The sequence below is a fragment of the Drosophila grimshawi genome, unplaced genomic scaffold, assembly GCF_018153295.1.
Source record: "Drosophila grimshawi isolate 15287-2541.00 unplaced genomic scaffold, ASM1815329v1 contig_44, whole genome shotgun sequence".
NCBI lineage: Eukaryota > Metazoa > Arthropoda > Insecta > Diptera > Drosophilidae > Drosophila > Drosophila grimshawi.
The window spans coordinates 13,938,159-13,962,922 of record NW_025063240.1 but is presented as its reverse complement, the minus strand read 5'-3'; the positions used below and the strand labels follow the sequence as shown (position 1 = coordinate 13,962,922).

At 47.1% G+C, this 24,764-nt stretch overlaps 3 protein-coding genes across 4 annotated transcripts; 1 reads left to right on the top strand and 2 right to left on the bottom strand.

Annotated features, from left to right (window-relative positions):
* Nucleotides 1–2,697: 2,697 nt before the first annotated feature.
* Nucleotides 2,698–8,359, bottom strand: LOC6557901 (dynactin subunit 1). Its single transcript, XM_001984270.2, has 4 exons — nt 8,272–8,359; nt 8,061–8,127; nt 6,572–7,939; nt 2,698–5,782 (listed from the first exon to the last, which is right to left on the bottom strand). The coding sequence occupies exons 3-4, from the start codon at nt 7,889–7,891 to the stop codon at nt 3,368–3,370; spliced, it is 3,735 nt and encodes a 1,244-aa protein (XP_001984306.1). The 5' UTR covers nt 7,892–7,939; nt 8,061–8,127; nt 8,272–8,359; the 3' UTR covers nt 2,698–3,367.
* A 154-nt stretch (nt 8,360–8,513) lies between these two features.
* Nucleotides 8,514–11,694, top strand: LOC6557879 (G patch domain-containing protein 1 homolog). The gene is made up of 3 exons (XM_001984271.2): nt 8,514–8,658; nt 8,710–10,128; nt 10,191–11,694. The coding sequence occupies exons 1-3, from the start codon at nt 8,601–8,603 to the stop codon at nt 11,597–11,599; spliced, it is 2,886 nt and encodes a 961-aa protein (XP_001984307.1). The 5' UTR covers nt 8,514–8,600; the 3' UTR covers nt 11,600–11,694.
* Nucleotides 11,644–24,432, bottom strand: LOC6557945 (cubilin homolog). Of its 2 annotated transcripts, none has more exons than XM_032735164.2 (17): nt 23,840–24,432; nt 23,281–23,387; nt 22,904–23,208; nt 21,234–22,850; nt 20,949–21,172; nt 20,410–20,893; nt 20,152–20,338; nt 18,703–19,996; nt 17,622–18,501; nt 17,397–17,554; nt 15,548–17,334; nt 13,151–15,491; nt 12,911–13,090; nt 12,714–12,849; nt 12,410–12,576; nt 12,046–12,337; nt 11,644–11,978 (listed from the first exon to the last, which is right to left on the bottom strand). In XM_032735164.2, exons 1-17 carry the CDS (start codon nt 24,422–24,424, stop codon nt 11,761–11,763), a joined length of 10,962 nt encoding a protein of 3,653 aa, XP_032591055.1. In that variant the 5' UTR covers nt 24,425–24,432; the 3' UTR covers nt 11,644–11,760. The 2 variants fall into 2 exon arrangements, with proteins under 2 accessions (XP_032591055.1, XP_032591059.1); XM_032735168.2 differs by having other exon boundaries at nt 13,151–15,476.
* Nucleotides 24,433–24,764: the final 332 nt, after the last annotated feature.

Below are 24,764 nucleotides of genomic sequence, written 5' to 3'. Positions count from 1 at the left end.
TCACAAAATATTCCAATTGTGTGGCAATCCTATTGAGCAGAATTCCACATCAAAGCTAACCAGTTATAAGCGACACCTGAATGCGCTCTCTCTCTCTCTTTCTCTCTTAACTGACATCTGTTATAATGCACTCTCTCCCTCGCTCTCTCTTAACCCTTTTGTGACTGACTTACGAAAGCGTTTAAATGAACTACAATGCAACGCATGACAAAGAGAGGGAGATGAGGGCGAGATTGAGAGGGGTTGGGTGGGGGTTGGGGGATCTGTATGCCTAAGCGAACAGCGACCCAGCGAATATTTCAATGAAATTCAAATTTACATACGACGCCAGGCCAGGCCAGACCAAAACAACAACAATGAGCCACATACATAGACAACAGCTCAAACCGGGCAATAACAAAGGGGCACCGACATAAGCAGAGGGCCTAGTGCGTGGTATTAAACAAATCTCAAGCCCCCCTTTTTGCATCCCCATTGCCATGCCACATAACATGCACAATGAGCGCCTCAAGTGAAGACGATTCAAGCTCGTCTCTTGAGCTTGCCACATTGTTCTAAAAGTGTCGGACTCGAGACTCCGGATAGACATCTCCGCAACCCATTAGCTATGTATATTTCTGTGTATGTATGTGGCATCCATGCACATTGCGTGGTCTTTTGTTTATGTTTTGGGCGTCTGTTGATTGTTGATGGCTACTGTTTGGTCATTTACCAAATTGAGCCTTCTGCCCATCCACATGAAGCTTCGTAAGTAACCAGGCGGAACTAACTCAGTCCACAGAATGCACAGAATATATGTATGTACATATATATATATATATATTTTTTGCTTTTTTTTAAAGAGTAAAACTTCCGCGCTTCCGTTGGTGATCTTTCAGTGTGTCTGTCTTTTTGCTTTTGGCTGATGGCCAACATTTATAGGGCATCTTGGCATGGAGTTTGTGCGTTCTTCAGTCATCTGTAACGATGCATGTTCTTGAGCTGCTTCATCTTGCTGCCGTAACCTCCGTTCTCCATCCTCCCTCAGTCCCTCTACTTCTCTTTGGATGGCTCCCAAACTGGTTTCGGTCTTGATTTTGCTCGTTGTTTAATTAATTTTTGTGACACCCTGTACGCTAAGGTGATAAATGGCATGATGTTATATTGACTAGCATTCAAAGATGGATAGAATACAGCAAAAATAGCAAAATAGTTTTAATACATATATGTATATAAAATGTTAAGGTATGAACTAAGTACTATTATCAATCCAAATAATATTTATAGGGTACAGAACCGGCTGGGATACCCCGTGCAATTGTTTTGACATGGCTTATAATACCATAATTATGTTGTTTTTAGCACTTGGCATGAGTCAACAGCTTTAAGCAGGGGTGGAGTGGAGTCGGGGGGCATTATCAAGCAGTGCTTTATGAGCAATGGTTTTTGCTGTTTTGTTTTGTTTTGTTTTCATTTTGGCTTTCGCAATGCACCGCGATTTGTAAGCCAATGACAAGAGAACTGGCTTGGGTCAATCGTCCGTTGGTTATTGGATATGTGTGTCAGTGACAGTTAAGGATCTCAGTCTCACACAGTCACTTTTCGCGGACGCGGCAAGCAGAGCAAATCGGTTGCAGCTACGTCTACAGATACATTTCAATTTAAATTTCAATTTCATAATGTGCAGCATTCTGATTACCAACAATTCTGTGCTCTTAACCCAGAAAACCGGGCAACTTTGCCAGCATATTACAAAACATACACACTGGCGGTGTAAACAATAACAAAACCCAAATCTAAACTAGAAAAATACCGTAAAAAGGTCAGAGAGCTGGGCGTGAGAATTGAGAATTGACGGTGGCCAGTTGTAATAAAAACAGGCCCAGCCTAAACCGACAAAGCCACTCTATAAAACTGAGACTATAAAACAACTAAAATAACTGTATAGAACCCAACGCATATTCAATATACTACCGTTCCGGCTCAGATCGGGCCAATGACTTCCGCATGGGCAAGAGGGAAAAAATTTCAAATGCAATTGCATTCAGGGGCTAAAATAAGGTCAGCTCAAAGGCTCGGGCTTAGGTCAGGCTGGGAGCAATAAAAGTGCAATCAAGATGAAGAAGCAGAAAATTGTTTACAATTTCCAATGCTCCCTGATATGGACTGAGGGGCAGAGGGGCGGTTCTTCTATTTTTTGTGACCATCATGGTTTAATGGTCGGGCTAGTGTAATAGTTTCTACCATTGCTGCAGCTGTTATTGTCATTATAATTTTGCCTGCTGCTGCTTCTGCTGCTGTTGTTGTTGTTGTTCTTCTTCTTCTTCTTGTAATCAAGCGGCATTGAGCGCTACTGTTTTTGTTGTTGTTGTTGCTGTTTGTTGGGCAAGAGCGAGGCAGCCACAAATAAAATGAGAGCACAAAGTGCTCTTTTTTTCTCTCGCGACCTGTTGATGGAACTTAAGAGCACCAATCGAATAATGTGGATGGCAAGTGTGGAATGCAATTTAATGCCGCCTTTGCTATCAATTCAAGTTCCTTTAAGTCATTTATCTCACTATCAAAAAATTACTTATAAGTAAACTTACTTGTGGTGCTAGGAGGAATCAGCGTAAATGATTATAAGATATATTCATTCGACTACGAAATATATACAAATATGAAAAAATTGAATTCTCTACCTTTTTATATTAATTTTGTCTGCAATTCAATAGACTCTTTATTTGTTAAGCAACATTTGGAAAATATACTTGTTTATTAATCAATATATATGTTTATGCATATTCTCATTTGCAAATTTTATTTGCTCTTGTTTTGTTAAATATAAAGTGGTATTTTTGAGTGTCTTTTATTCACATCATTCTCGCTTCATAGATAGATAATGTATCAAAAAATGTTCGCTTGAGTTGATTTCATTACAGGCCTTGTTAGAGATACACAGTTACATAGTTTTCACATACATTATTATTATACAGACAAAAATTAAATATTTAAAAATATATGTATATATAAAAAGAACTACACGCATCTAAAGCATTGAATGAAGCCAACCAAGGGGACATTCCATGTTCCACAGAAATCGGGCGCCGTTGGGAAAACACAGCCAAAGGCCATACACAATTACCGGCAGCAATGTAGCGGTCAGCATAAAGGGTATATACTGAGGAAGGAGGACCAGCAAAAGATAGATGATTAGTAGGTGTTAGTGTTAGGATGAGGATTGGGTTAAGCTGATTATCCAGAGAAGCATAAGTATGTTCTATTCCAAATGATTGCAATGAAACCAAACCATTTGGAAAACCTTCTTCCCTTTCTAAAGAAAAGAACCTTTGTGCTAGCCATATAAATAATAATCTAGCCTAGTTATTGCCCCGCCCAACGATCCACGTTAAATCTGCAGCACTCGCTTCACATCAACGGTGGGAAAGGCAGCAAACTCGCCAGTTGCTGCACGATGCGGCTTTCGCTGCAGATACTCCGTCAATATGTCCGAGGCGAGGCGTGATGCACGCGTGCAGATCTCTGCCTTTTGGGGCAACGGCTGATTGCGTCGCTGCATTGCCACCGTGTTGACATTGACATCACTCGATTTGGCCTGCACCTGCAGCAGTGATAGCACCCAGGCATGCTTCATTTTGGTCAGCTGCGACTCGAGGGCACAGATGCGCTGATCCTGTGGCTGTGGCACGTAGATTGGCTCAAATTGTTGCAGCTTGGCGCGCATATCCTGTGCCTGCAGGCGCAACCGCTCGTTGCGCTCATTGTTGAAAGCACACTTGAGCAGCTGCAGCTCCTCGGCAACCAAAGGAGCAGTGCCGGCAGGCGCCGTGTAGCTAACATTGGCACTGCCTGTGCCAGTTGCCGAGAGATTGTGCAGGGAGGAGTGCGAATCGGATGTTTGACTCTTGACACCGCTGGTGTTCAGCTTGAGTTTGTCGCGCAGATCGCTCTTCTCGCTCTCGAGCGCATCGATGTCGCTCTGCAGATGATCCATGGTCTCCTCGAATTCCTTCTCCTTTAGCTGCAGCTTCTTGTGCGTCTCTTCGTACTGTAGCTTCCATTTGCCAACCGCATGCTCGTACTCATCCTGGAGCACGCTCAGTTTTTTCTCGGCGAGATCTTTGCGTATTTGCATTTCGCTCAGCTCATTCAGTTTCATTTTGGCCGCCAGTTTGAGCTGTTTAATGTCCGCCTCCCGATTCTCCAGCGTTGCGGCGAGCACATTCTTCTGCTCCAGCTGTTTCTTTATCAGCTGCGCCCGCTGATTGATCGGCGTATTCAGTGATGGCGCTCGTGGAGCTGCACCCGCCGCCGACATAATCTCATACTCCTTGTCCAACAGATGCTGTGCAATGTGCTGCAAATCCGTATTGGCCTGACCCAATAATGCCTTGAAGTTTTGCGTCGGACCGCGATCATCCTGCTCGTAGATGCGCTCGCAGGCCGCCGACAATAGCGACCAGAATTTGTCCTGGGGCAGCGTATGCTCCGCCGCATTATCGCTCTCAATATTGGCCACAATGGCAGCCAGCGCCTGTTTGGTGGCCAAATGCATGGCGGACATGATGCGACTGATGTGCTGCGCAAGCGCACGCATCGCATCCATTTTGTGGGGCGAAAGGCCGCACTTGATCACATGCTGATCGTTGGGCAGACGACGCTTGATCAGCTTCACCTGCTGCTTGATGCTCTCCATGTGCTCATTGAGGAACTGGATGAGCAGCATTGAATCACTGGTGGCGCCCGCCTCCTGTATAATCACCTTGGCAATGGCAGTGTCATTCAATATGGACTCGCACGCAGCACCCAACGAGGCAACACAATCGCGTATCATTTGCGTCTCGTTCAGCAGTTGCTCGCCGGCCAGCAGCACCGAATTCATTGCATTGAAGAACGCCACACACTTCTCAATGTTGTCCGTGGTGCTGTTCTCGTCCAGTTGATTGGATTTCAACAGCTCAATAATGCCATCGACGATCTTCTCCTGTGCCACCATCTCTGGCAGTGAGCTGCCAGCACGCAGCAACGTATCCGGTTGACAGCTGTTCAGGCCATAAAGGATCTGATGCAGCGCACACTGTAGATTGTGGACATAATGCATCAAACGGCACTTGAATGTATACTGCTGCACCGCATGACCCTGGGTGACCGCCTCGCGGGTGACCAACTCGACGGCGGGGAAGCGTTCGCGTGTCTGAGAGACAATAATGCCACACTTGAAGACAATGCGCGAGATGAGCAGTACGACCAGGATGGAGTCATGATCACCGCCACGATTCATAAACGATTCGGGCATGAAGGCAGTCAGCATGTGGACATGCTCGTTGGCCTGGCTCAGCTCAATCTGGCGCAGCTGGACATCGATGGCGCGTGTGTAGGCCTTCGATTCAGCGAACATTTGCTTGTAGTCGATCGTCTCGGTGGCCAGCTTGAGGCTGGGATCCTGTAGAGATTTCAGGTCATTATTGGAGCTGCGCTCGCGCAGCTCGATTAGCTGTTCGTTCAGCTTTTGGACGAGCTCACGGAACTTCGTGATGGTCTGGTCGCGATCGTATATTGTCTCAATGGCAGCGTCACGTTCGCGAAGCATCTCCTTCTTGGCTCCGTTCGCCAGATCGAGTTCCTCGCGCAAATCCAACTCTAGTTCATGATTGCTCTCCACAAGCTGTTCGTGCACTTCCTCGAGCGCTTCGAGCTGTGATATTTCCTCCTCCAGCAGCTTCACTTTGTCCTCCAGCTCCATTTTCTTTTCGGCCAGTTGTTCGACCATCTCCTCGGCGCCCAGTGCAGCATCCACTTGTTCCTTGAGAAGGGAGGTAACAACATTTTCGTTTGACAGAGTTTCTTTGACTTGAAGTGTTTTTAATGGGTTAGCGTTAATGAAAATGTTGGCTAAACTTGAGAGTAAGGAAACATGGAAATGAAGATGAACTTGTACAATTTGAATTTACCTCCTGACAAACCATTTTATATATTATTTTATATTTGTAGGCCGGCAAAAAGAAACGAAATGAAAATTTTATATTTATTTAGAGTTGGAAGCGAAAGAATAGCAAATTTTTATTATTGAAAGCCAAACAAGCAGTGTGTGATACAAAAAGAGAGCCAACAATAAAACATTGAAAAGCGGAAGTGTTTAAAAGGATACATTTTAATTCTCAGCTAAAAGCCTTCTTGTGAGCATGTCTTTGCATAATTACAAGCATATAGTTAATAGATAAATAGACATATATTCAGGCCCGTTTCCATTGCCACAACCTTAATTTGGGATTGTAGGGTGATCTTTCAAAAATATTAACGATTCCATTGCAGAGGTGCTTCTATCTCGAAAATAACTCAAATATCTCCAAAGAAATAAGATGATTTTAATATACTTTTGTTATGAGTTTGAAAGAGATCTTTTGATATTCAGCTGTTAAAATGAACTAAATAAAAATAAATATTCAAAGGTGTCTTAGAAAATTATGCACTCCAAGTTCTGATCGTTCAAAGCTTTAACTAATTATATGTTGTGAATGGACTTGAAACGGAATTGCGAGGGATTGGGAACAGGCCTGATGGAACTGAAAAAATTATCGCATTTCATGCTCACCTGCAAGTCGGCGACTGTGGCCTCCAGTTCATCAATTTTGGAGCTGAGTTTCTCCTTGGTGCGTTCCAGTTCAGCAACCTCGGAGCGTTTCATTTCCAGCTCCTTGGTTAGCTTTTGTATGTCATGTTTGTCGTGTGCGGTCAGATCTCGTAGACGCACCAGCGTCTCCTTGAGGCGTATGTTTTGCTGCTCAAGCTGCTTGAACTCGTAGGTGGACATGCCGCCATCGGCGGCAGGGATGTTGGACTCGGCCTTGTTTTGCATTTCGGAACGGAGCAGATCAAGATCCACTTGCAGCTCTTCGATGCGCTCTTTGCTCGACTCCAATTCCAATTGTAGTGTGTCGGCCTTTTCCTCGGCCATTTCCTTGTCGAGCGTAATCATTTCAACGTTGTCGGAGAGTTCCGCCATTTCCTGGGCGTGCTGCTCCTTGGCCTCGATGGCGTCCTTTGCCTCCTGCTTGGCACGTTGCAGCTCCTTTTTCATAATGGCCTGGGAAGCCATGATTTTGGTCCGAAACTCTTGCTGCTGCTCGAATTGGATTTTCATTTTATCGAATTCACGCAGACGCTCTTTGTCTTCGTTGCGACGTTGCTTGAGCGTCTCCAGTTTTTCGGTAGCATCCGCCAGCTGCGTCTGCAGCTCGGCGCTCGTCTTTTGCGCCTCCAGCAATGCGACTTTGTCATCTGTCGTCGACGTACCGGTTGGCGGCGTTGTAAATGAAGGCGAACGCATCGGCTGCGATGGCGTAAACTGCGGCTTCAGTATCTCAAGGAAGCCAGTTTCCACGAACGATGCACGCTTAGATCCGATAGCCGATGCTACGCCCGGACCACCTTCAACAGCCAGTGAGCCAGTGCTGGAGGCAACCTTATCCTTGCTACTCTGCGGTGCCAGCGATTTGCGTGCGGCCAAGCTGCTGCTGGATCCAGTACGCTCGCTCAACGATGTTGTTAGCTGTGTGCGTGAGCCTAGCAATGACTGGCGACTGGATGAAAGTGAGTTGCGTGAACTGCTAAGCCGTGCCTTTGTGGGTTGGACTGTAGGCGTGGCGCTGCCCGATGCACCGACCGAATCGCCAGGAGCTGGAGTTATTACTCGCAGCTGTGTCGGCCGCACGAACATGCCGCAATTCTCGTCACACTGAAAGTATTGGTGACCCTTAATGGAGCCACTATTTTTGCCCTTCGGCTCGTCCAGCACCACGCCCACCCACTTGCCAACGGCAAAGCTGGTCATGCCAACGTAGGCGATCGTGCCGAACAGCTCCTTACCGGTCAATTCGACCCGGGCGCCCACTTTTATGTTCTTCTCCGACATGACGATGACGACGTTTCGGCCAGGTTTGTGCTTGTGTGCGTTATGAAACTGCCGACAGATGGCGTTGCATGTTGTTGAGTGTTTGGATTGAGTGTGTTTGTGTGTGCAAAAAGAATACGCATTACAATTAAATTCACATTTTCAGTTGAGAACAAATTGGAAAACTTACGTCTGATTCTTCTCTTTGCACCTGCTGCAGTCACGTCCAGCTTTCAAAAATGGCCAACACCAGCTAGCTGATGTGCAAAGGGAAAAGAGAAAACGAAAAATGTTGACATCATTAGTCACCAATACACGCACATACAACTGCCGGACGGTTAAGTGAGCCATTTAATGCAAGCACTACGCACTTGTATTAGACACAATGCAACAATACTTACAATCTGGCAGCAAATGCAAATGCTTTGTGCTATTTGCAAAGAAAATCTCGTAAATAAATTCGAAGTTTGCCAATTTTCTGACATAAACAGCTGTGAGGTAGAGATGTGACTTGCCACAATATCGATATATTGATACATAAAATATCGCATCAATATAATCAATGATTCAGACAAGCGATATTTCGATATAAGCATCGCAAAAATGTTAACTGTCTGGCAACGTTCCCACTTTGTTTACGTTTATTCAGCCAGCTGAGCGCAAAGGTGGAGGAAGCGAAAATTGTGCGCAAATTGGTAATTTCTTAAAAGGTCACTTATATATTCCAATAATGGATGAGGAGGAGTATCTGCACCGCTTCGGCACTCCCTTAGAACCGCTCGAAAAGGGTAAGTATGTCGATACTAAGAGAAGCACACACAAATGATGAACTTTTACAGATGAGGTGCCCGCCAAGAAGCCGTTGATGATTGAGGATCAAATTGTGAAGGATGAAAATGGTAAGCGGCGATTTCATGGTGCATTCACCGGCGGCTTTAGCGCCGGTTTTTGGAACACAGTCGGCTCACTGGAGGGCTGGACACCACAGAATTTCAAGAGCTCGCGCGGCGAAAAGGCCAGCAAAGTGCAACAACGCCCAGAAGACTTCATGGACAAGGAAGATCTGGGCGAATTTGGCATTGCTCCACAGGGCATACGGACGCGCGATGAATTCGCCAAAGAGAGCGAGCAGGAACAGCGCACCGGTCAGCGTAAACGCAAACTAATGCAGCCAGAAGTCACTGGGCCAATACCTGGAGTGCCTGTGCTTGAGCAACTGTTGCGTCCCGTACGCGATAAGGTTGCCGTGCGCATACTGAAAAGCATGGGCTGGAAGCCCGGCCAGGGTGTGGGTCCACGGCAAACGCGTAAGGAAAAGCGCCTGGCAACCACTCGCAATCAGAGGGAAAAGTATCTGCTGGAGCACTACGGGGCCGAAGGATTGCCCAACAATGATAAATCAAGAAACTCTGAGTGTGATGACGACGAGAACGAGGAAAACGAAGAAGAGGATGAAGAAATAACCTTTGCTCCTGATGATTATGAACCTGCATTTTATACACCCAAAGACAATCGCTTTGGCATGAGCTACTCTGGACTGAGTCGTGCCCCAGTGCTGTCCAAGGCCAGCGACATAAGTGGAGCGCCAATGCAACATATTAATCTCTTTGGCCAACTGGAGATGGCGGCCAAGCAGAAACAGTTGTCTATACGCGGCCAAGCATTTGGCGTGGGTGCCTTCGAGGAGGAAGACGACGACATCTATGCCAGGGACGACATGACGCGCTACGACTTCTCGCTGGCCGACAAACAGCCGAAGCAGAAGAAGACTCAACACGTCCAGCAACGCCATGTCATTGATGGCTTCTGCGAAGACAAGCGCAATACCACCCACACCAAACCATTTGCTATCGATTTGCCCCGTGACTTTCAACCACGCAATTGGTTGCTGCGCCGTAGTCGTTTTACTCCCCTCGATGCGGAGCGTGCACGAAAACTGGCCGCGACAACGGAGCATAAGAAAGCCGGCCTGGGCAGGCACGATCTCAATCCGGAGCAGCGCGCTCAGCTGCTGGGTGAGTCACAGGCGAAAAAGAACCCGTTCAAGACGGGAACGAGTGTCAGTAGCCAACAGGAACGCGGCAAATCTTTACTGGAGCTCATTAGCTCCAAGAGCAATAACTTTACAAAGGGTGGCCTCATCACCACAACTGGAGAGGAGCAGCCAACAACAACGCCGCCGCCAGAACTCAGCAAAGAGCTGCAGCAATCTAATTCGGTGATTTTGGAGCAGGCTACCGCCAAAACCAAAAACTTGGGTATGTAGACAATAAAAACATTTGATGACGCAGATCTTTAAGTGCTTGTTTTTTTATTGCAGCTTCCAGCACGCCCACCACCGGATTCAAGCCCTTCCTGGCTGATGAGGCTAAGCAGCTGCGCTATGAGAAGTTTCTGGCCTCCAATCTGCAAGATGACACAGAGATCACAGCATTTCTGGCCGACTTGCAACCGGTGACGCTTTCACTGTGGGATCGCGAAATGGAAAAAAAGGAATTTGTACAAGCCGCGAAAATATATAGACCGCTGGCTGGTCTTATGCTCGATAGATTCGTCTCTGAGGTGACGGTGCAGGCGCAGAAAGCGCAGGTGTCAGTTCAGCCGGCGGAACAACGTAAAATTGCTATGGAACGCACAAAGACGATGTGGAAACCTAGCGCATTGCTGTGTAAGCGCTACAATATTGCGGAACCCTTTGGTGGTGCTCTACCGGATGCCGAAAAGGAACCAAAAGCCAAGTCTAAAATGTCTATATTCGATTACTTGGAAACTTCGATCAATACCAAAGAAAATTTCCAAACTCCCAGCATAATTCCCAAGCACATAGAGGTGTCCAAGCAGCAGAAGCGACTAACGCCATCGCTGCCACCTCCTCCTGATAAGGAGGAGGAGCAGCAGCAAATAAAGGAGCAACCAGGTTTGTCTGTAGAACCGAAGCAGGCTGCGGCAGCGGTCAAGCCTACTTTTGTACCGAGAACGCCACTAGAGCACGCTGTGGATGCGGCGCGCAATAAACCAATTTCGGAAAAGGTTGATCTCTTCAAGAGCATATTCGACGACGACGACGAGGATCAGATGGATACAGCACCAGCTGAGGAGGAGCAGACCGCTGATGAAAAATTGGCTGCTATGCAGGCTGCCCTCGGTTTGCCCATCGCTGGCACATCCGCGGCTGCTGCCAATGTGTTGCGCAATACCTCGCCACCACGTGGCATATTTGCGGCACTGTTTAAACCAGCGGAGAAGCAAGAAGATAAGCCAGCAGAGACGGCGCCAACAAAGTTTGCGCCAATCGAAGGCAACAAATTAAAAATCGCGTACAAATCACGCGAAGAGCGGCTGAGAAATGACAAGGAACTGGCCATGGCTGAAGTGCCTGCCGAGCAACTCTATGGACCACGGTTACCAATCAGTCAGCCAAAGCAAAAAACAGCGAGCTGTGCCGAGGCCAGCATCGATGCCAAGCTGCAACAGTTGTGGCAACAGCATGCTCCCAGTAAACGTAAAACTGAGAATTGGGTAGAACGCATGATGAGCAGTAGTGATGATAGCGATGAGGATAGCATCGACTCTAGTAGCAGCGACGGCAGCAACGCCAAGGCAAAGAAATCAAAGGCCAAAAGGTCACACAAGAAGGCCAGCTCCAAAAAGTCCAAGAAATCTAAACAGAAGTCAAAGAAAAAGTCTAAGAAGAGCGACAAGCACAAGAAAAAAAAAAGCAAACATTAAGATTAAGTTATTGAATTAAGATCTGAAAGGAAATTGTAAAATCGTTTCGATTCTTGATATTTATTTTAGTGCAGAACTGATATTAAGATTAAACACAAGACATTGAATTGAATACTATAAGGGTCTTTGCTGTACATAATAATTTCTTTTAGCAAATGAAATCATTCATATGTGGAACTGTAGGATAATTGAAAACCAATTCCATCAAAGTTTGGAGATTTCTTAGCGTCTATCCTTAACCGATTATAGTTGGCCTGAAGTGGTTCCAGCGGATCCGATCCACATAAGGTATGTCGCAATATTTCGCTGTTGTCGGGCATTATTTGGTATATTTTGATATTATCGAGTTGACAATTGCTTTCTGAGCCCATATTAAATGCTAAAGAAATAAGGGGATGTTTTAAATAATCGTTTATATTATAAAGCAAATAATGTGGATAGCTTACTCCTGAAAGTCAAATACAGTGTATTGCCAGCTGGTACGGATATTCGCCAGCTGCAGTCCGAGTAGTTACGATTATCGTAGGCAGGATTCGAAAATTGACCCTCCAAAGCGGTTAGGTCGCCGCCACAGCCCGCGGGTAGTGTGTTACTTGTCGCGTAATAAAACAATTGGAGAAATCTCAATCCCACGCCCAATAGACGTATCGCATTTGTGTTGGTGTGTACGGTTTCAAACGAAATAAAATTGTCGCCACTCACACTATAAACTGAACGATTTGTCCGTAGGTCCGTCATCTATTTATAAATATATTTTGCATATTGCAGAAATGCTTTCGAGTAGACATGGCAACATAGCATAATACATACATTAAAGAATTGATTTGTGTGGAACTTGAAGTGCAAAAACATTATTTCTAATGTCAAGGAGTATCCTTCTGGAACCCTTATATAATTTACGCAATTATCAGGATCGTCTGCTTCGATGGTATAAAACTGGATCCCGCCATTCAGTGCGTTGAAAGTACGATTACAATCTAAAATATAATCATCAATGTTTAATTAGATATCAGGTTTTAAAAATTTAGCAACAAAGGTTTGACTAACTACAATTGCAATTTAATTAATAATTATATTAAAATGTTCTTAGTGTCCTTATGAGATATTAACTTACGTGCTTTCTTCTTAATTGATAAATCCAACCAAAACATTGACGCTTGTCCATTGCTGTGGAATGTTATGTCGAAGTTGCCGCTTGGTATATCCAAAACGGTATTATTAAACTGACCACAATAATACTTGGAATGTTCCTAAAATATTATGGTAATATTATTAACTTGAACAAGCCAAACACATTAATATGAAACTAACGAGTTCTGGTTTAACTAGAAGATAATCAATGCATTTTCCAGTCAATTGGGAGATACCCTGTAGCTGCACAGAGTTTATGTGGATTTGTATTTGGTCATCTGCAGTGAAGTGCCAATGGCAATGGATGCTGCCCTCATAGTTCTTGGATATGTTATCCGAGTTCAGGCGAAGATTGACAGTCTAAAAAAAAGAATACAAATTGAATGCAGGATTGTAATGTAAGTGAAAGATTGTATTCACCTCATTGGAGACCAGGTTATAATCCAATTGTCCACAGACAGTGTACTCCATTTCCAGTATCAATTCAAAACTGATGCCATTTGGTTGGGCCACAGATCCGCTCAGCTTAATCAGAAGATTCGATGTCGAGCTGTAGAGTTTTGTGCCGTTGCCAATATCGGAATGGTATTTGCCTAAGCTGACACTGTCAAAATCAAAGCCATCGATCACCTCCAGTGAATTGCATGGTAGCCTTTCGCATGGTTTGGCATTCAACTGCAGATGCTTTAGCCACACGGAAAGCCGAGAGCCCATCGATGCCATGGCTCGGAAATAGCATTGAAGATCGTTGTCGCTGGTGCCATTGACTTGATATTGACGCACCAAACTCATCCGCGTGTTGCCCTCACTAAACCGCAACCGCTCATTGCAGTTCGGAGTGAAGTGCACGGTGGCAAGGAAGCCACGTCCCACGGAACTAATGAAGCCCGACAATTTAGCAAAAATTACAGCCTGATTGCTGTCCACCATGACGGTGGGCTCGCTGAGATTGCCGCACAGGCAGGCGACACTCTGCTCCTTAATCCACAATGAAGTGCCGCGATAGATGCTCACCTGGTCGTGGAGACAGTCCTCGGTGCGTTCAATATCAAAGTACTTGAAGCGCAAAAATATCGCATGCTGCGGCGGCGCCGTCACATGCCATTCACAGGTCTCTTCAATCGCATAGCTGCCTTCGGTCTCGCCAATCGGTGGACGCAACGTAAATGGTGCCCTATAATCGCCACCGCAGCCAATCAGTTGATATTGCAGCTCAAAGGGTCGATTTATTGAGTTCTTGTGGATATAGTTTAGGCGCACGCGTCCATACCCACTCACCTCAAAGTTCGGGCAGAAATTACCAATGCGCTCCTCCTTGTCGGCCACTTGGCGATATGCCTCAAAGTTGTTCAAATCACAGGTCAACTGGGACCAGGATGTCCTGCCTTTGCTCTTCACACTCACCAGCAGCTGGTGCTTGGTATCGGTGGTAATCTCAAATGTGCAGTTCTCACTCCGCCATCGGCCCCGAACATTTGGTGCGTGGGTAAATTTTTGCACCTCTGTGCTGGCCTGCAGCTTGGCATCGCAGCTAGAGCGAACGACAAAAGTGAAGCCATCGCCTGTGATATTCCCATTTGTGCGGAACACAATGCGCATTTGGCTGCTCGGTACATGCAACGGCTGTGGGAGCTCTCGACCGCAGTATTTGGCAATCGGTTTCCATACTGGTAGATCGTAGGTGAAGATCTGCAGATAATCGTTGGTGCAATTGGGCGACAACTCAATGAAGAATCTACCCTGGAATACCACGCGCAGCGATATACTACTCCCAGCCCGAAATTCCCAGCCGAGCTCCATGTTATTGCGATAGCTGCCCGCATCAACGACGATCGACGGTATTGGCTGCATTCCCACCTCGATTATGTTGCCCCAGCCGCCAAGGGATTTGGGTCTGCTTGCCTGCACCAGGAATTGACTTCTGCCACCCCGATACTGTGTCGCATGATAGGTTAGTTTGGTATTCGACATTTGAAGGAGTGTGGTGTTCATCTCCGTCGCCTCACCACAGATCCTAGCCAACATAGTTTCAGCCAGGTTTCTCCCAGTGCTTAGCGTCAAATACTCCCGGTCGCAGCTATCGCTGAAGCTCACATTCCCCCTCAGTTCATAGCCAATGCTATCCTGTAGCATCCACACGCACTCCAACGGGCCAAAGTGTTCGCTCAATGGAGGCAGCTCAACGGTGGTGCCCTCCGTGAGGCTCAGCTGCCCACCACAAGAGTATCGATTGTATGTTATACGGAAACGCTGTTGACTCCCGCCAGGCCTACCTAATAGCATTATGTAACCGGCGGTGGTGGCCATCGAGACGGTGTAATTGCTCATTCTCACTGATATAAAAGTCGGTCCCATATAATCATAAAATGTGATAGTTGTCTGAGGTGTCAGCAGACCCTCCACTCGGAAGCTGAGCGTCACTCCGGGCTCGGCCATAAAGCGAACATTACAGTAATAGGTGGGCAGATCAATGAGCTCCTGGTTGGACACGATGCCAGACGCCTGGCTGCCAATATTCGGCGGACATGGCGAGGATTGGTTGGAGCTAAATCGTGCTCGAAATGGGACTATTACATTTTCTGAAGTCAGCATGAACCGGGCCAACATAAAGTTATCCGTCGACTCTATGATCCCATTTCCACTGTATGCACCCAATTCGAAGTCGATTATCTTCGAACGCTGGTTGAGATCATTGTAAAAAGCGAACGTCTTTCTCATTGCCAAACCATGACCAAAATAAGACCTCCTAATATAGGATACACTTTTCTTACGACATTAATATAAATACATTTTTTGTAATCCACAAAATTCACTTACCGTGGAGTTCTGGAAACAATTAACTCGGATAGATTAAGTAGTTCCAGACGCACTCGTTGCCCTTTGGGCACCGTTATACGCCATTGACAATTTCTCAGCCTGTTGATCTGGCCCTGTTCTCTATATATTTCCAAGTCGCCGGACGCAGCTGTCACGTCCCGGAAGCAGGAGGTCTTCGTTGCCATATACTGCAGCTGGAATCCCCGATAGCTGTGCACCGTCTTTACCGTGACGAGGCGCAGTGCCAACTCATTTGTGGCCAGTTTGATATTATAGGGTACGCTCACATTGCTGAATAGTGTAATAAGGATTTGGCGCTGATTCGTCAGATCCAATAGTTCAATGCGGTCAATGGATTCCTCCGCGCCATCGAACGGCAAATGCAGATCACTAAAGTTTAGTTGGATTTGGGTGTCCATTGGGGTCTTGATGATGTACTCGCACACAGCCGGCATGGAATAGGCACCCAAAGCTGGGTAATGCTCGGATTTAATGATGCCACTGGCAGAGTTATACTGTCCACCGCAACTGCTGAGTGACACGCTCAAACGGAAGCCGCCTTGCGGCTCATTCAGTTGCGTTTGATAGTGCACCAGGAGTAGACTACCCGAGCTGTGCGTCGTTCCCGGGCGGACGCAAGTGCGCAACAAACGGCGTGCCAGCGTTGTGGAGCCATCGAAGAGTTCAACGTATTCCTGATCGCAATACCGCATACTCAAGGCAAAGTCATCCACAAAGTTGGCGGCAATTGTTTCGCCGGGTGGAGCAATGATCACCCAGGTGCAATCGGTGTGCGGATGCGGGTAGTAGGGATAGCCAGGTGTGCTGATGTTATAGCTGCTCGCCAGGTGGGTTAGACGCACTTCACCGTCGCATTCACTGAACTCACGGTACGTGAGATTCCATTGGTTTTGTAGCGGATTCACGATGCCCGTGCTCGGAGCCATGAAGTACCTAATGTGCGCATGCGGTCCGCTCGTGCGAAAGCTAGTCGTTGCGAAGCCCAACTGATTGCAGAACTTACCCGGCTTCAGCAGTGGCGCCCCAACATCCAATCCATCATTAATTAAGCCATAGATCGAGCAACTGGCATTACGTGGTGCTCCATTGTATTCAATGGTAAAGTCAATGACTCTGCCGGGTCGCACCTCGATGGACCATTCGCAAGGGCTATCTGGGCGCCGCATAAAGAATGAGTCGACAATGGTGCCCACGGAGCCGGTCATGTTGGAGCCACAATCTGTAGACACCACAGATCTGAAGCCGGTTCCATTGACTGTTGCGTCTGTGACAAACTTTAGCTGCAAATTTGGAGTGCCATCTATTCGCTGTATGGGACGACCCGTATCGACACTACTATTGCACATGCGCAGCCGCTCCTGCCAATCGACCAGATTGTTAGAGCTCTGCACGATTAGATAATCAACTGAACACTGATCCATAACCTCGAGCCGCACATCATAGAGTAGTACAAAGACATGTTGTGTGGGATTCGATGGCTTGAAGGTCCACTCACAGTTCAAGTTCGGCTTGTAGCCCTGCGGATAGCCAGGTGATTTGATTGCTATCGGACTATTGTCCATTATGTAGACCTCGTTGCATTCTTTGCTCTTTAGCGTCACATTTGGTACCAGAGATTCGCTGTGCAGGACACGCCACTGCAGTCGGAAGGCATCGAAATCCGTATTGACAGTCCTCAAGTAGATCACATTGCTGCTCGAGGTAAACAGCCAGGGTGAGGGTTGTATGCTAATAGCCAGCGCACTGTCATCGAAGCCATCAAAAAGCTGCAAGAGGTACCAGGATGAAGTTACTAGCTTTAATTACGGGTGTAATAGAGCCTGCTTACCTGGAGTCCTGTGCTGTAATACTTGAAATCAAGAGTCAGAACTCGGGTACGCTCCATGAAGATACGCCAGCTGTAAGGTTGATCATCACCGCGAACCGCCAGCGTTGGTGGCGATTCAATGATGCCATCGGTACCTTCCGTCAACTCCTGGTCGTGCACTGCATACCAGTGTCGGAATTAAATGTGATTTAAATGTGATTTCAATATGGGGTTCCACCCACTTACCATAATTCCAGCGCAGCTTGAATCCGTTGGCACTGCTACCGGGCTGACTGCGGAACTTGAGCCACACCTGTCCCCTGGCTATTAATGGTGCAGCGGGCAACTCCGTGCCACAGTACAGACCCAGGATGGAATCCAGTAAGCCGGCACGCACCTCTAAGAAGTCTGCATTGCAATGATCCGATTCAACAAGGTCCATTGCCTCAAAGTTCAGCTCGAGGGCATTCCCAGCACGGGGTTCGATTAGCCACACGCATTCCACGTTCGCCGGATAACTCTCCGGATAGTTGGGCGAGCTGAGTGTGCCACGCACAGAAGTTATATTGCCACCGCAGGAGTTCTCCATGCTGGTATATTGAGCAATCAGGACAATGCCCCGGGTCTGGATGCGTACCCTGTTTGTTGGCACAATCAAATTAGCATGATGATCCTGGCACAGATTAAAATACTCCACTCCATCCTCATCATTTATCACTCGCAGACCAGCCGTACAGTTGCCCTCAGGCGCTGTGCACCGCGGACACTCCAGCTGATATATGTTTAGACTGATCTTACTGCCCTCCGGCCCGTTGATTGTCCAGTAGCAGTATTCATCCAGTCGTGACCGTATATAGCCCTCATCGGCTGACAGCGTACCGCCGCAGAACCGCCGATATTGCAGTGCGAATCTTGCCCAATTACCCGCCGAAACCTGCAAGTGCAAGCGCAGTTTGTTCTGCACCAGAACCGTGACTGGACTCTTCTCGCCACAGGCTCGCTCAAGGAACTGTCCACTGTTGTCGGCCTTTTGGCTGGAGAGCTCCAGCACGGCAAGGCTGCAGTTGGGCGAGTCGGTCAGGTTGAACTGCTCGAAGTTCAAGAGGAAGCCATAGGTGTCGGCAACCTGAAATGCGATCAGAACAAGCTCATCAATATAAAGGAAACCGTAAAATTCCCTGGCACAAAAAGGCAGACTGACGGTCCTGGTTGAATTGTGGTAGAAAATGCTTCCCATATATTTTCACAACTTCACATTATGACTTTTATCCATTATTAATGTGAATAGTGTGTAAGAGGAGGACCCCGGCATATTCTTTCGACTTACCTCAATGGTCCAAACGCATTCTACATCTTTGTCATAGATTTGGATGCCTGGCTCGTAGAAACCGGGGGAGGTAATGACACCATTGCTGACGCTCACATAGCCGCCGCAGGAGGCTGGCACCATGACATACGTAGCTTTGATGTATTTGCGGGCACGTTGCGGACTACTGTGAAAGTGGACACGGAGCTCGTTGGCCGGCGATAGCAGCGTTTGCACATTGGTCTCCACCTGGCAGCTGCGGAACAAAACGTGCGATGAATTGCCACCTGGCAGAACAGTAAGGCCATCCTGGCTGCAGTCATGCAGCGTCGTCTCGATGTGCACTTCACGCAGCAACAGTCGGATTTGAAAGCCATCGGGCGCCGTAATCAACCAGTTGCAGTCAAAATCAATGCTATAAGGTGCATTGGGTGTCTCAAAGGTGCCACCTCGTCCTAACAGTTCCCCTCCACAGCCCAGACGCTTGTACTCGGCGCGGAAGCCCATCGCTTGCTGTGAGGCGTCGCTGCGAAAACTTATCAGCAGGCGATTGCCCTCGCTGGTGAAGTCCAGATGATTTGCACTGCACGGACGACTCTCGTTTATTAGCTGATCATCGCGATAGTCGGCCAGCAGAACGTAGTCGTAATAACAAAAGCCACTGTCTGTTCGCTCTACGGCCATGTGCGAGATGATCAGCTGCAAGCGATTGCTGAGAGCTCCGCCTCGAATATCCCACTCGCAGTTGGTGTTCGCTGGATAATTGTCCGGGAAATTGGGCGTTTCGATAGAGCCGCTCAACTGCTCAAGTCGCACTCGACAGTTTGTGGCGTAATCCAGAACGAATCGAATGCCATCGAGTGACTCCTTCGGAACGTTGTAGCGCACCAGCACTCGGTTGCTACTGGATGCCAGGTCCAACGATTGACCCGGGCTGCTGCAGTTCAGCGACATTGGCGAACTACGTGTCGTGGGTCCATCGTATATGGTCAACTGTCCGTTGCAGACATCATCCTGACTCTGCAGCTGTATCCGCACAGTGGAACCCTGTGCAACGATAATTTGCCAGTCGCATGAAACTGCACCACTATTGAAATCCATGCTGTGGGGTGAGTGGATGGCGCCCACAGCTGAGTTGAGTTTTCCACCACAGCCAGCGGTTGCCATTTGCCAGTTTAGATGGAAGCCAGCCTCCTGCACCAATGAGTCCGTCCGGAAGTAAACGTGCAGGGCATTGCCATACGATGGAATACGTGGAGGTATATGACTGCCACAGTATCGCCCAATAAGCGGTGATGTCGCCTGGTTGCCATTTCTGTGCGGGATGAGCGACAGAAAAAGTTGTGACAGAGACAGCGAGAGAGGTAGAGAGAGAGCGAGACAAATTAACATTAAGGATTTTTTAAGACGGTGTGAAAGTTATCTTCAAGTCAAATTTATAAAATTAATCTATTCCATTTTAAGCCTCACCTTATTTCCAGATAGTCATCTTCACAGGCGTCTGTTGATTCCAATGTAAAATTCTGAACAATCAGCTCAATTCGACTGCCAAGTGGTGCTTTAATAATCCATGAGCAATTTTCTAATCTGCCATATTTTTGTGGCCAATTTGGTGATTGAATAGTTCCGTATCGAGCTGCAGAGCTTCCGCCACAAACTATTGAAATATAATCGCGGTTATATAGTCTGCTTGTATACAGTTTGAAATAAGGTAAGAGATTGAGTTACCTTCCTTAGCCGGCTCATATAATAGGTAGATAGAGTAGGACGAAAACACATAGGGAGACACAATTATTGTCAGCAGATTTGAATCAGTGTATTCATTAATTTGTAATTCTTCTGAACTACTCCCTATATTATAGGTGTTCAACAATTTGGCTTCTGTTCCAGTGCTGTTATCAAAAATGAAAAGGCGCGCAGCACCCCACAACATTTCAAAACTGATGTGGAGATGCTTTCTGCCTACCGTCTCAATGGTCCACAAGCAGTAGCGCCTAAAAATCCTATCAGGTATTCTTCCACTTGGCGTACTCAGAACCCCTCCACAAGCGTCATTAATGAAGCTGTATTCCACACGCAAACCACGACCACGTTGTGGATTGCCTGCACTGTGAAAGACCAAGCGCGCCTGATTGTTATGAGATATCAGCAATACATTGGTCAAGTTCTTGAATAAACGTTGCTTGTCGCTTTCATTCCGAGAAAGATAAACCTATATTATAAACATAATTATTGCATGTTCAATTATTGGACATCAAGATACTCACATCTAAGTAGTTTAACTGATCTACAGAATTAATGGAGAGTTCAGCAGTCTCTGAAGGCGGTGGCTGCATTTCGCTTAACGATAGATCGGTTATATTAATGCGTATTCTTTTCCCCAAATCTCCTCGTATGAAAAAAGTACAATCCACATTCTCCAGGTAAGGATTTGGATAGTTGGGAGTGGTTATAATGCCATCCTCACCATCGGTGTAGTTGTAGATGCAAACTGCAAACAAAAAAATACTGATTTTAATCTTACAAAGATTTCACAATGTGATAGGGCCTACCTCGACTGTAGCGGAGCTCAAAGCTCTTTTGCATATCCAGACCCGCCCATTTGTACTCATAGCGCACCAGTACAATATTACTGCTAGAGATTAGCGGCTGCAGTTCACCGTACTTCGGCTCTCCGCAATAACGACGCAACAGCGGCTCCTCATCGCTGGCCCCATCGAATATCTCCAGTTTTTGCAGATGACAATTGTTGGAATACATTAGATTAATTTGATGGAAGTTGAGCTGAATCTGTGTGCCTACGGGCTGTTCAATTCGATACAAGCAGAGGTCGGCGTTCATGTGGCCACTGATAACGCCGCTTCGCTCGGTGAAGACGCCACCGCAGCCGGGATGACCCGCAACAACCTCGTAGTGCAGTTGAAAGGAGCTGTCCGAGCGATACATGTCCGTGTGAAAGTGTATGTTCAACAGATTGGATGAACTGTACAATGGTGCAGGTTGCACTGATTGGCAGGCCAAATAAAGCTGTCGATCCGCATCACGGACACTCAAATTATCCGCATTGCTGCAGTTGGGTGCAGACTGACTGATGATCATCCTGCTGCCCAGCGTAATCTCGTAAAAGCGCAATAGCAGCCGAGTGCCAAACGGTGCAGTCAAGTCCCAACTGCAATCGAGACTAGGACGAGCCTTACCCGGGTAGCTGGGCGAACGCAAAACTCCACTCTCGCCCAGAGCCAGTCTCAGTTGCTCACCGCACACCAATTCCTGTGAGTTCCATGTTAAATTAAAGCCACGCGCCTGCGTTGCATTGTCCGAGCGGAACCAGAAGAACAGTTGCTCCTGGGTGGAAACCAAGGTACCATTGCCAAATGGCAATTCGTGGCCACAGAAGCGTCCGATGAGCGGGGCAGTCAGTGTGTTACCATCGTGAATCTGGACATAATCTTTAGTACAATCGTCACTGGGCTGTAGGTCAAACATGCCAAAGGTGACGTTCAGCACCCGGCGGCGCCAAGTGCGTATGATGAAGGCGCACCGCTCGTTAGGGTGATAGCCACTGCTGCTATTGTCTTCGCTGGGCGGAAACTGCATGCTGCCTGCCACGTTGAATAGAACGCGGCCGCAGTAGTTGCGCAAATAAGAGCAGGTGCTGCCGGTGTAGCCAGCGGGGCATAAGCACCGATGCTGTCGCCCGGGTAGTAGACGACAAGTGCCTCCATTCTGACAAGGATTTGGATGACAGTCATCAGCCTCGGCGCACAAGGCACCTGTATAGCCTGGTTGACAGATGCATGTGGTACCACGACCGCTGAGCACACAGGTACCATTGTTCAGACAGCTGTGGTTGTCGCAGGGTTTGCGGCCAGAGTCCTCCGTGCAGCCATCCGCCCCATAACCATGTCCAAAAAAGCCAAGGGGGCAGCTGCAGACAACCGTACCGGAGATGTACTCACACTGTGCACGTGGATGGCAAATTTGTTCCCCATGGCACGTGTTGGACTTGGCCTCGGTACAGGTGCGACCATCTCCCGTCCACCCGGGCGGACAGCGTCCGCAGCGAGATGAGCCCTCCGTATTAATGCAATTGACTCTCGGACGTTTGCTGCAGCCACCGTTGTTGCCATCGGCACATTCGTTAATATCGCGACAATACTTGCCGTCACCTGAAACAAGTTCAGCTTTACTATCCACAGCTATTCATCGATCATTGACCAACCTGTATAGCCCGGCGGGCAGGCGCCACAGCGAAAGCTGCCCGGCAAATTAATACACTCGCTGTGACACGGATTGACGTCCGGAGAGCATTCATTCACATCGCGTGTGCAGGGACTTGCACTCGCCGTGGTGACATTAGTATCCGCCCATGTCCAGCCCTGATCGCAGATGCAGACGAAGCCACCCGCAGAGGCGGCGGGCAGGCAGGTGCCGTGGCTGCCGCACAGCTCGGCGGACTGATTGGCCAGACAGGCGTTTTGACGCAGACGACAGTGGGTGCCGTAGAAGCCAGTGCGACAGTTGCACCTACACAAATAAAGCATTACGGATTAAAGGCTGAGTTCCTGGTGCTGTTCCTATCTACTGCTATCTGCTTACCTATAGCTGCCGGGTGTATTAATACACTGTGCATCGTTATAGCAAACAGCCAAGGCGGTGCCAGCATATTCCGAGCATTCGTCCACATCGTCCTCGCATGTCAGTCCCTGGAGTTGTCAAAGAAATAAAGGATAAATAAAACAAATAAACAAATACTTTTAACGCATATTTATTAATAGATTTCTTCTGGCAACTTTGCGATTTTTGCCAGAAAAAAATCATTCTTCTCTTCCTTTTCTGCTCTCAAACCTATTTTGAATAATCTGCCCAATTTATGTCCTTATAAGATTTAAAAACGAAACTCAATTTGTTTATCATACCAAATATAAAATAACAGATAGATAGTTGTTAAAAAACTGTTTATCAGTTTAGGATTGAACAACTATATATATATACTATTTATATCGTATGTTGAGGTTATTAAATCTGCGGCTCAACCAGCGTAGTGTTTTTAAATTTGCAACTGAGATAAGAACTGATGCATACGCTGTAATACTCAATTACGCCCCATATTAATGGACTCGTGGATATGGAGACGCCCATTTGCCCACGTACTCACTTGCCAGGCGGCGGAACAGCTGCAGTAGAAGGCCTTGTATTCGTCGTAGCAAGTGCCGCCATTCTTACAGGGACTTGACAGACACTCATCTATTTCCAGGTCAGATTCGAGGCTTGTTATGGTTATTTCCATATCGCGGATACGTTTCATAATCCGGAACGTCAGTCGCCGTGATCGTCTTGTGCCACGGTTCATGTATCTCAACCGTACTCCGAGTCGTGTCAGATAACTTTGAACGCTACGAAACTGTTCCTTCAGGGCGTCTAGCGACAAGGGTTCGCGCTGTGTCGCTCCAGACTGCACTGCTGATGCTTGACGACGCATCTGGAGCAAGGACACAATGTCCACGTCATTCAGGAGCAGCGTGGCTGCCTCGCCCATTAGGCGGAATGTTATGTTCTGGTCTGTGGCCGCCTCAATGAGCAGGGTACCATCGTTGCTGCCTTGCAGCTGTGCCTGGTTGCGATCTCCACTTGCCGTTATCCGTGGCAGGTGCACGGAGGCCAGAAACAGACACAGAGAAAATAAAGTCACTAGCTGAGGTTTCTCAATATGCATCTTTACACATTTATCATTTTCAAACATAAATTGGTAATTTCAGAATAGACACTTTTCAAATATGCTTAAGCGTAGACAATGGCAGGAAAACTGAAGCCAGCAGCGCTGCTTGCTTCCATTTTATATGCGACTGGGGAGGGGCGTATCCAACGAAGAAACTGTTGCGCCTATTTCATTATCAATATGTGTTTGATTACTAGTATTACTCATAGGAAGCACGTTTTTATAAAATGAATGTAGTTGCGAACATAATTATTCAAAATTTACATTCATGATTCTTCAAGAAAAAGTTTATACTTGCTTTCGTGTCTTACCAAACATTTGTTTGATTATTAAAATGTTATTGACCTCATGAAATGCTGTGAAA

Bases quoted from the DNA above. Each gene is read 5' to 3' on its own strand.
- LOC6557879 (XM_001984271.2), top strand. From the start codon at position 8,601: ATGGATGAGGAGGAGTATCTGCACCGCTTCGGCACTCCCTTAGAACCG. The intron at 8,659-8,709 runs GTAAGTATGTCG...GAACTTTTACAG, and splicing joins CTTAGAACCGCTCGAAAAGG to ATGAGGTGCCCGCCAAGAAG. The intron at 10,129-10,190 runs GTATGTAGACAA...TTTTTATTGCAG, and splicing joins CGCCAAAACCAAAAACTTGG to CTTCCAGCACGCCCACCACC.
- LOC6557945 (XM_032735164.2), bottom strand. From the start codon at position 24,424: ATGTTTGAAAATGATAAATGTGTAAAGATGCATATTGAGAAACCTCAG. The intron at 20,339-20,409 runs GTAACTCAATCT...ATATTTCAATAG, and splicing joins ATATGAGCCGGCTAAGGAAG to TTTGTGGCGGAAGCTCTGCA. The intron at 18,502-18,702 runs GTAAGTCGAAAG...ATCGCATTTCAG, and splicing joins AATGCGTTTGGACCATTGAG to GTTGCCGACACCTATGGCTT.
- LOC6557901 (XM_001984270.2), bottom strand. From the start codon at position 7,891: ATGTCGGAGAAGAACATAAAAGTGGGCGCCCGGGTCGAATTGACCGGT. The intron at 5,783-6,571 runs GTGAGCATGAAA...TCCCTTCTCAAG, and splicing joins CCACAGTCGCCGACTTGCAG to GAACAAGTGGATGCTGCACT.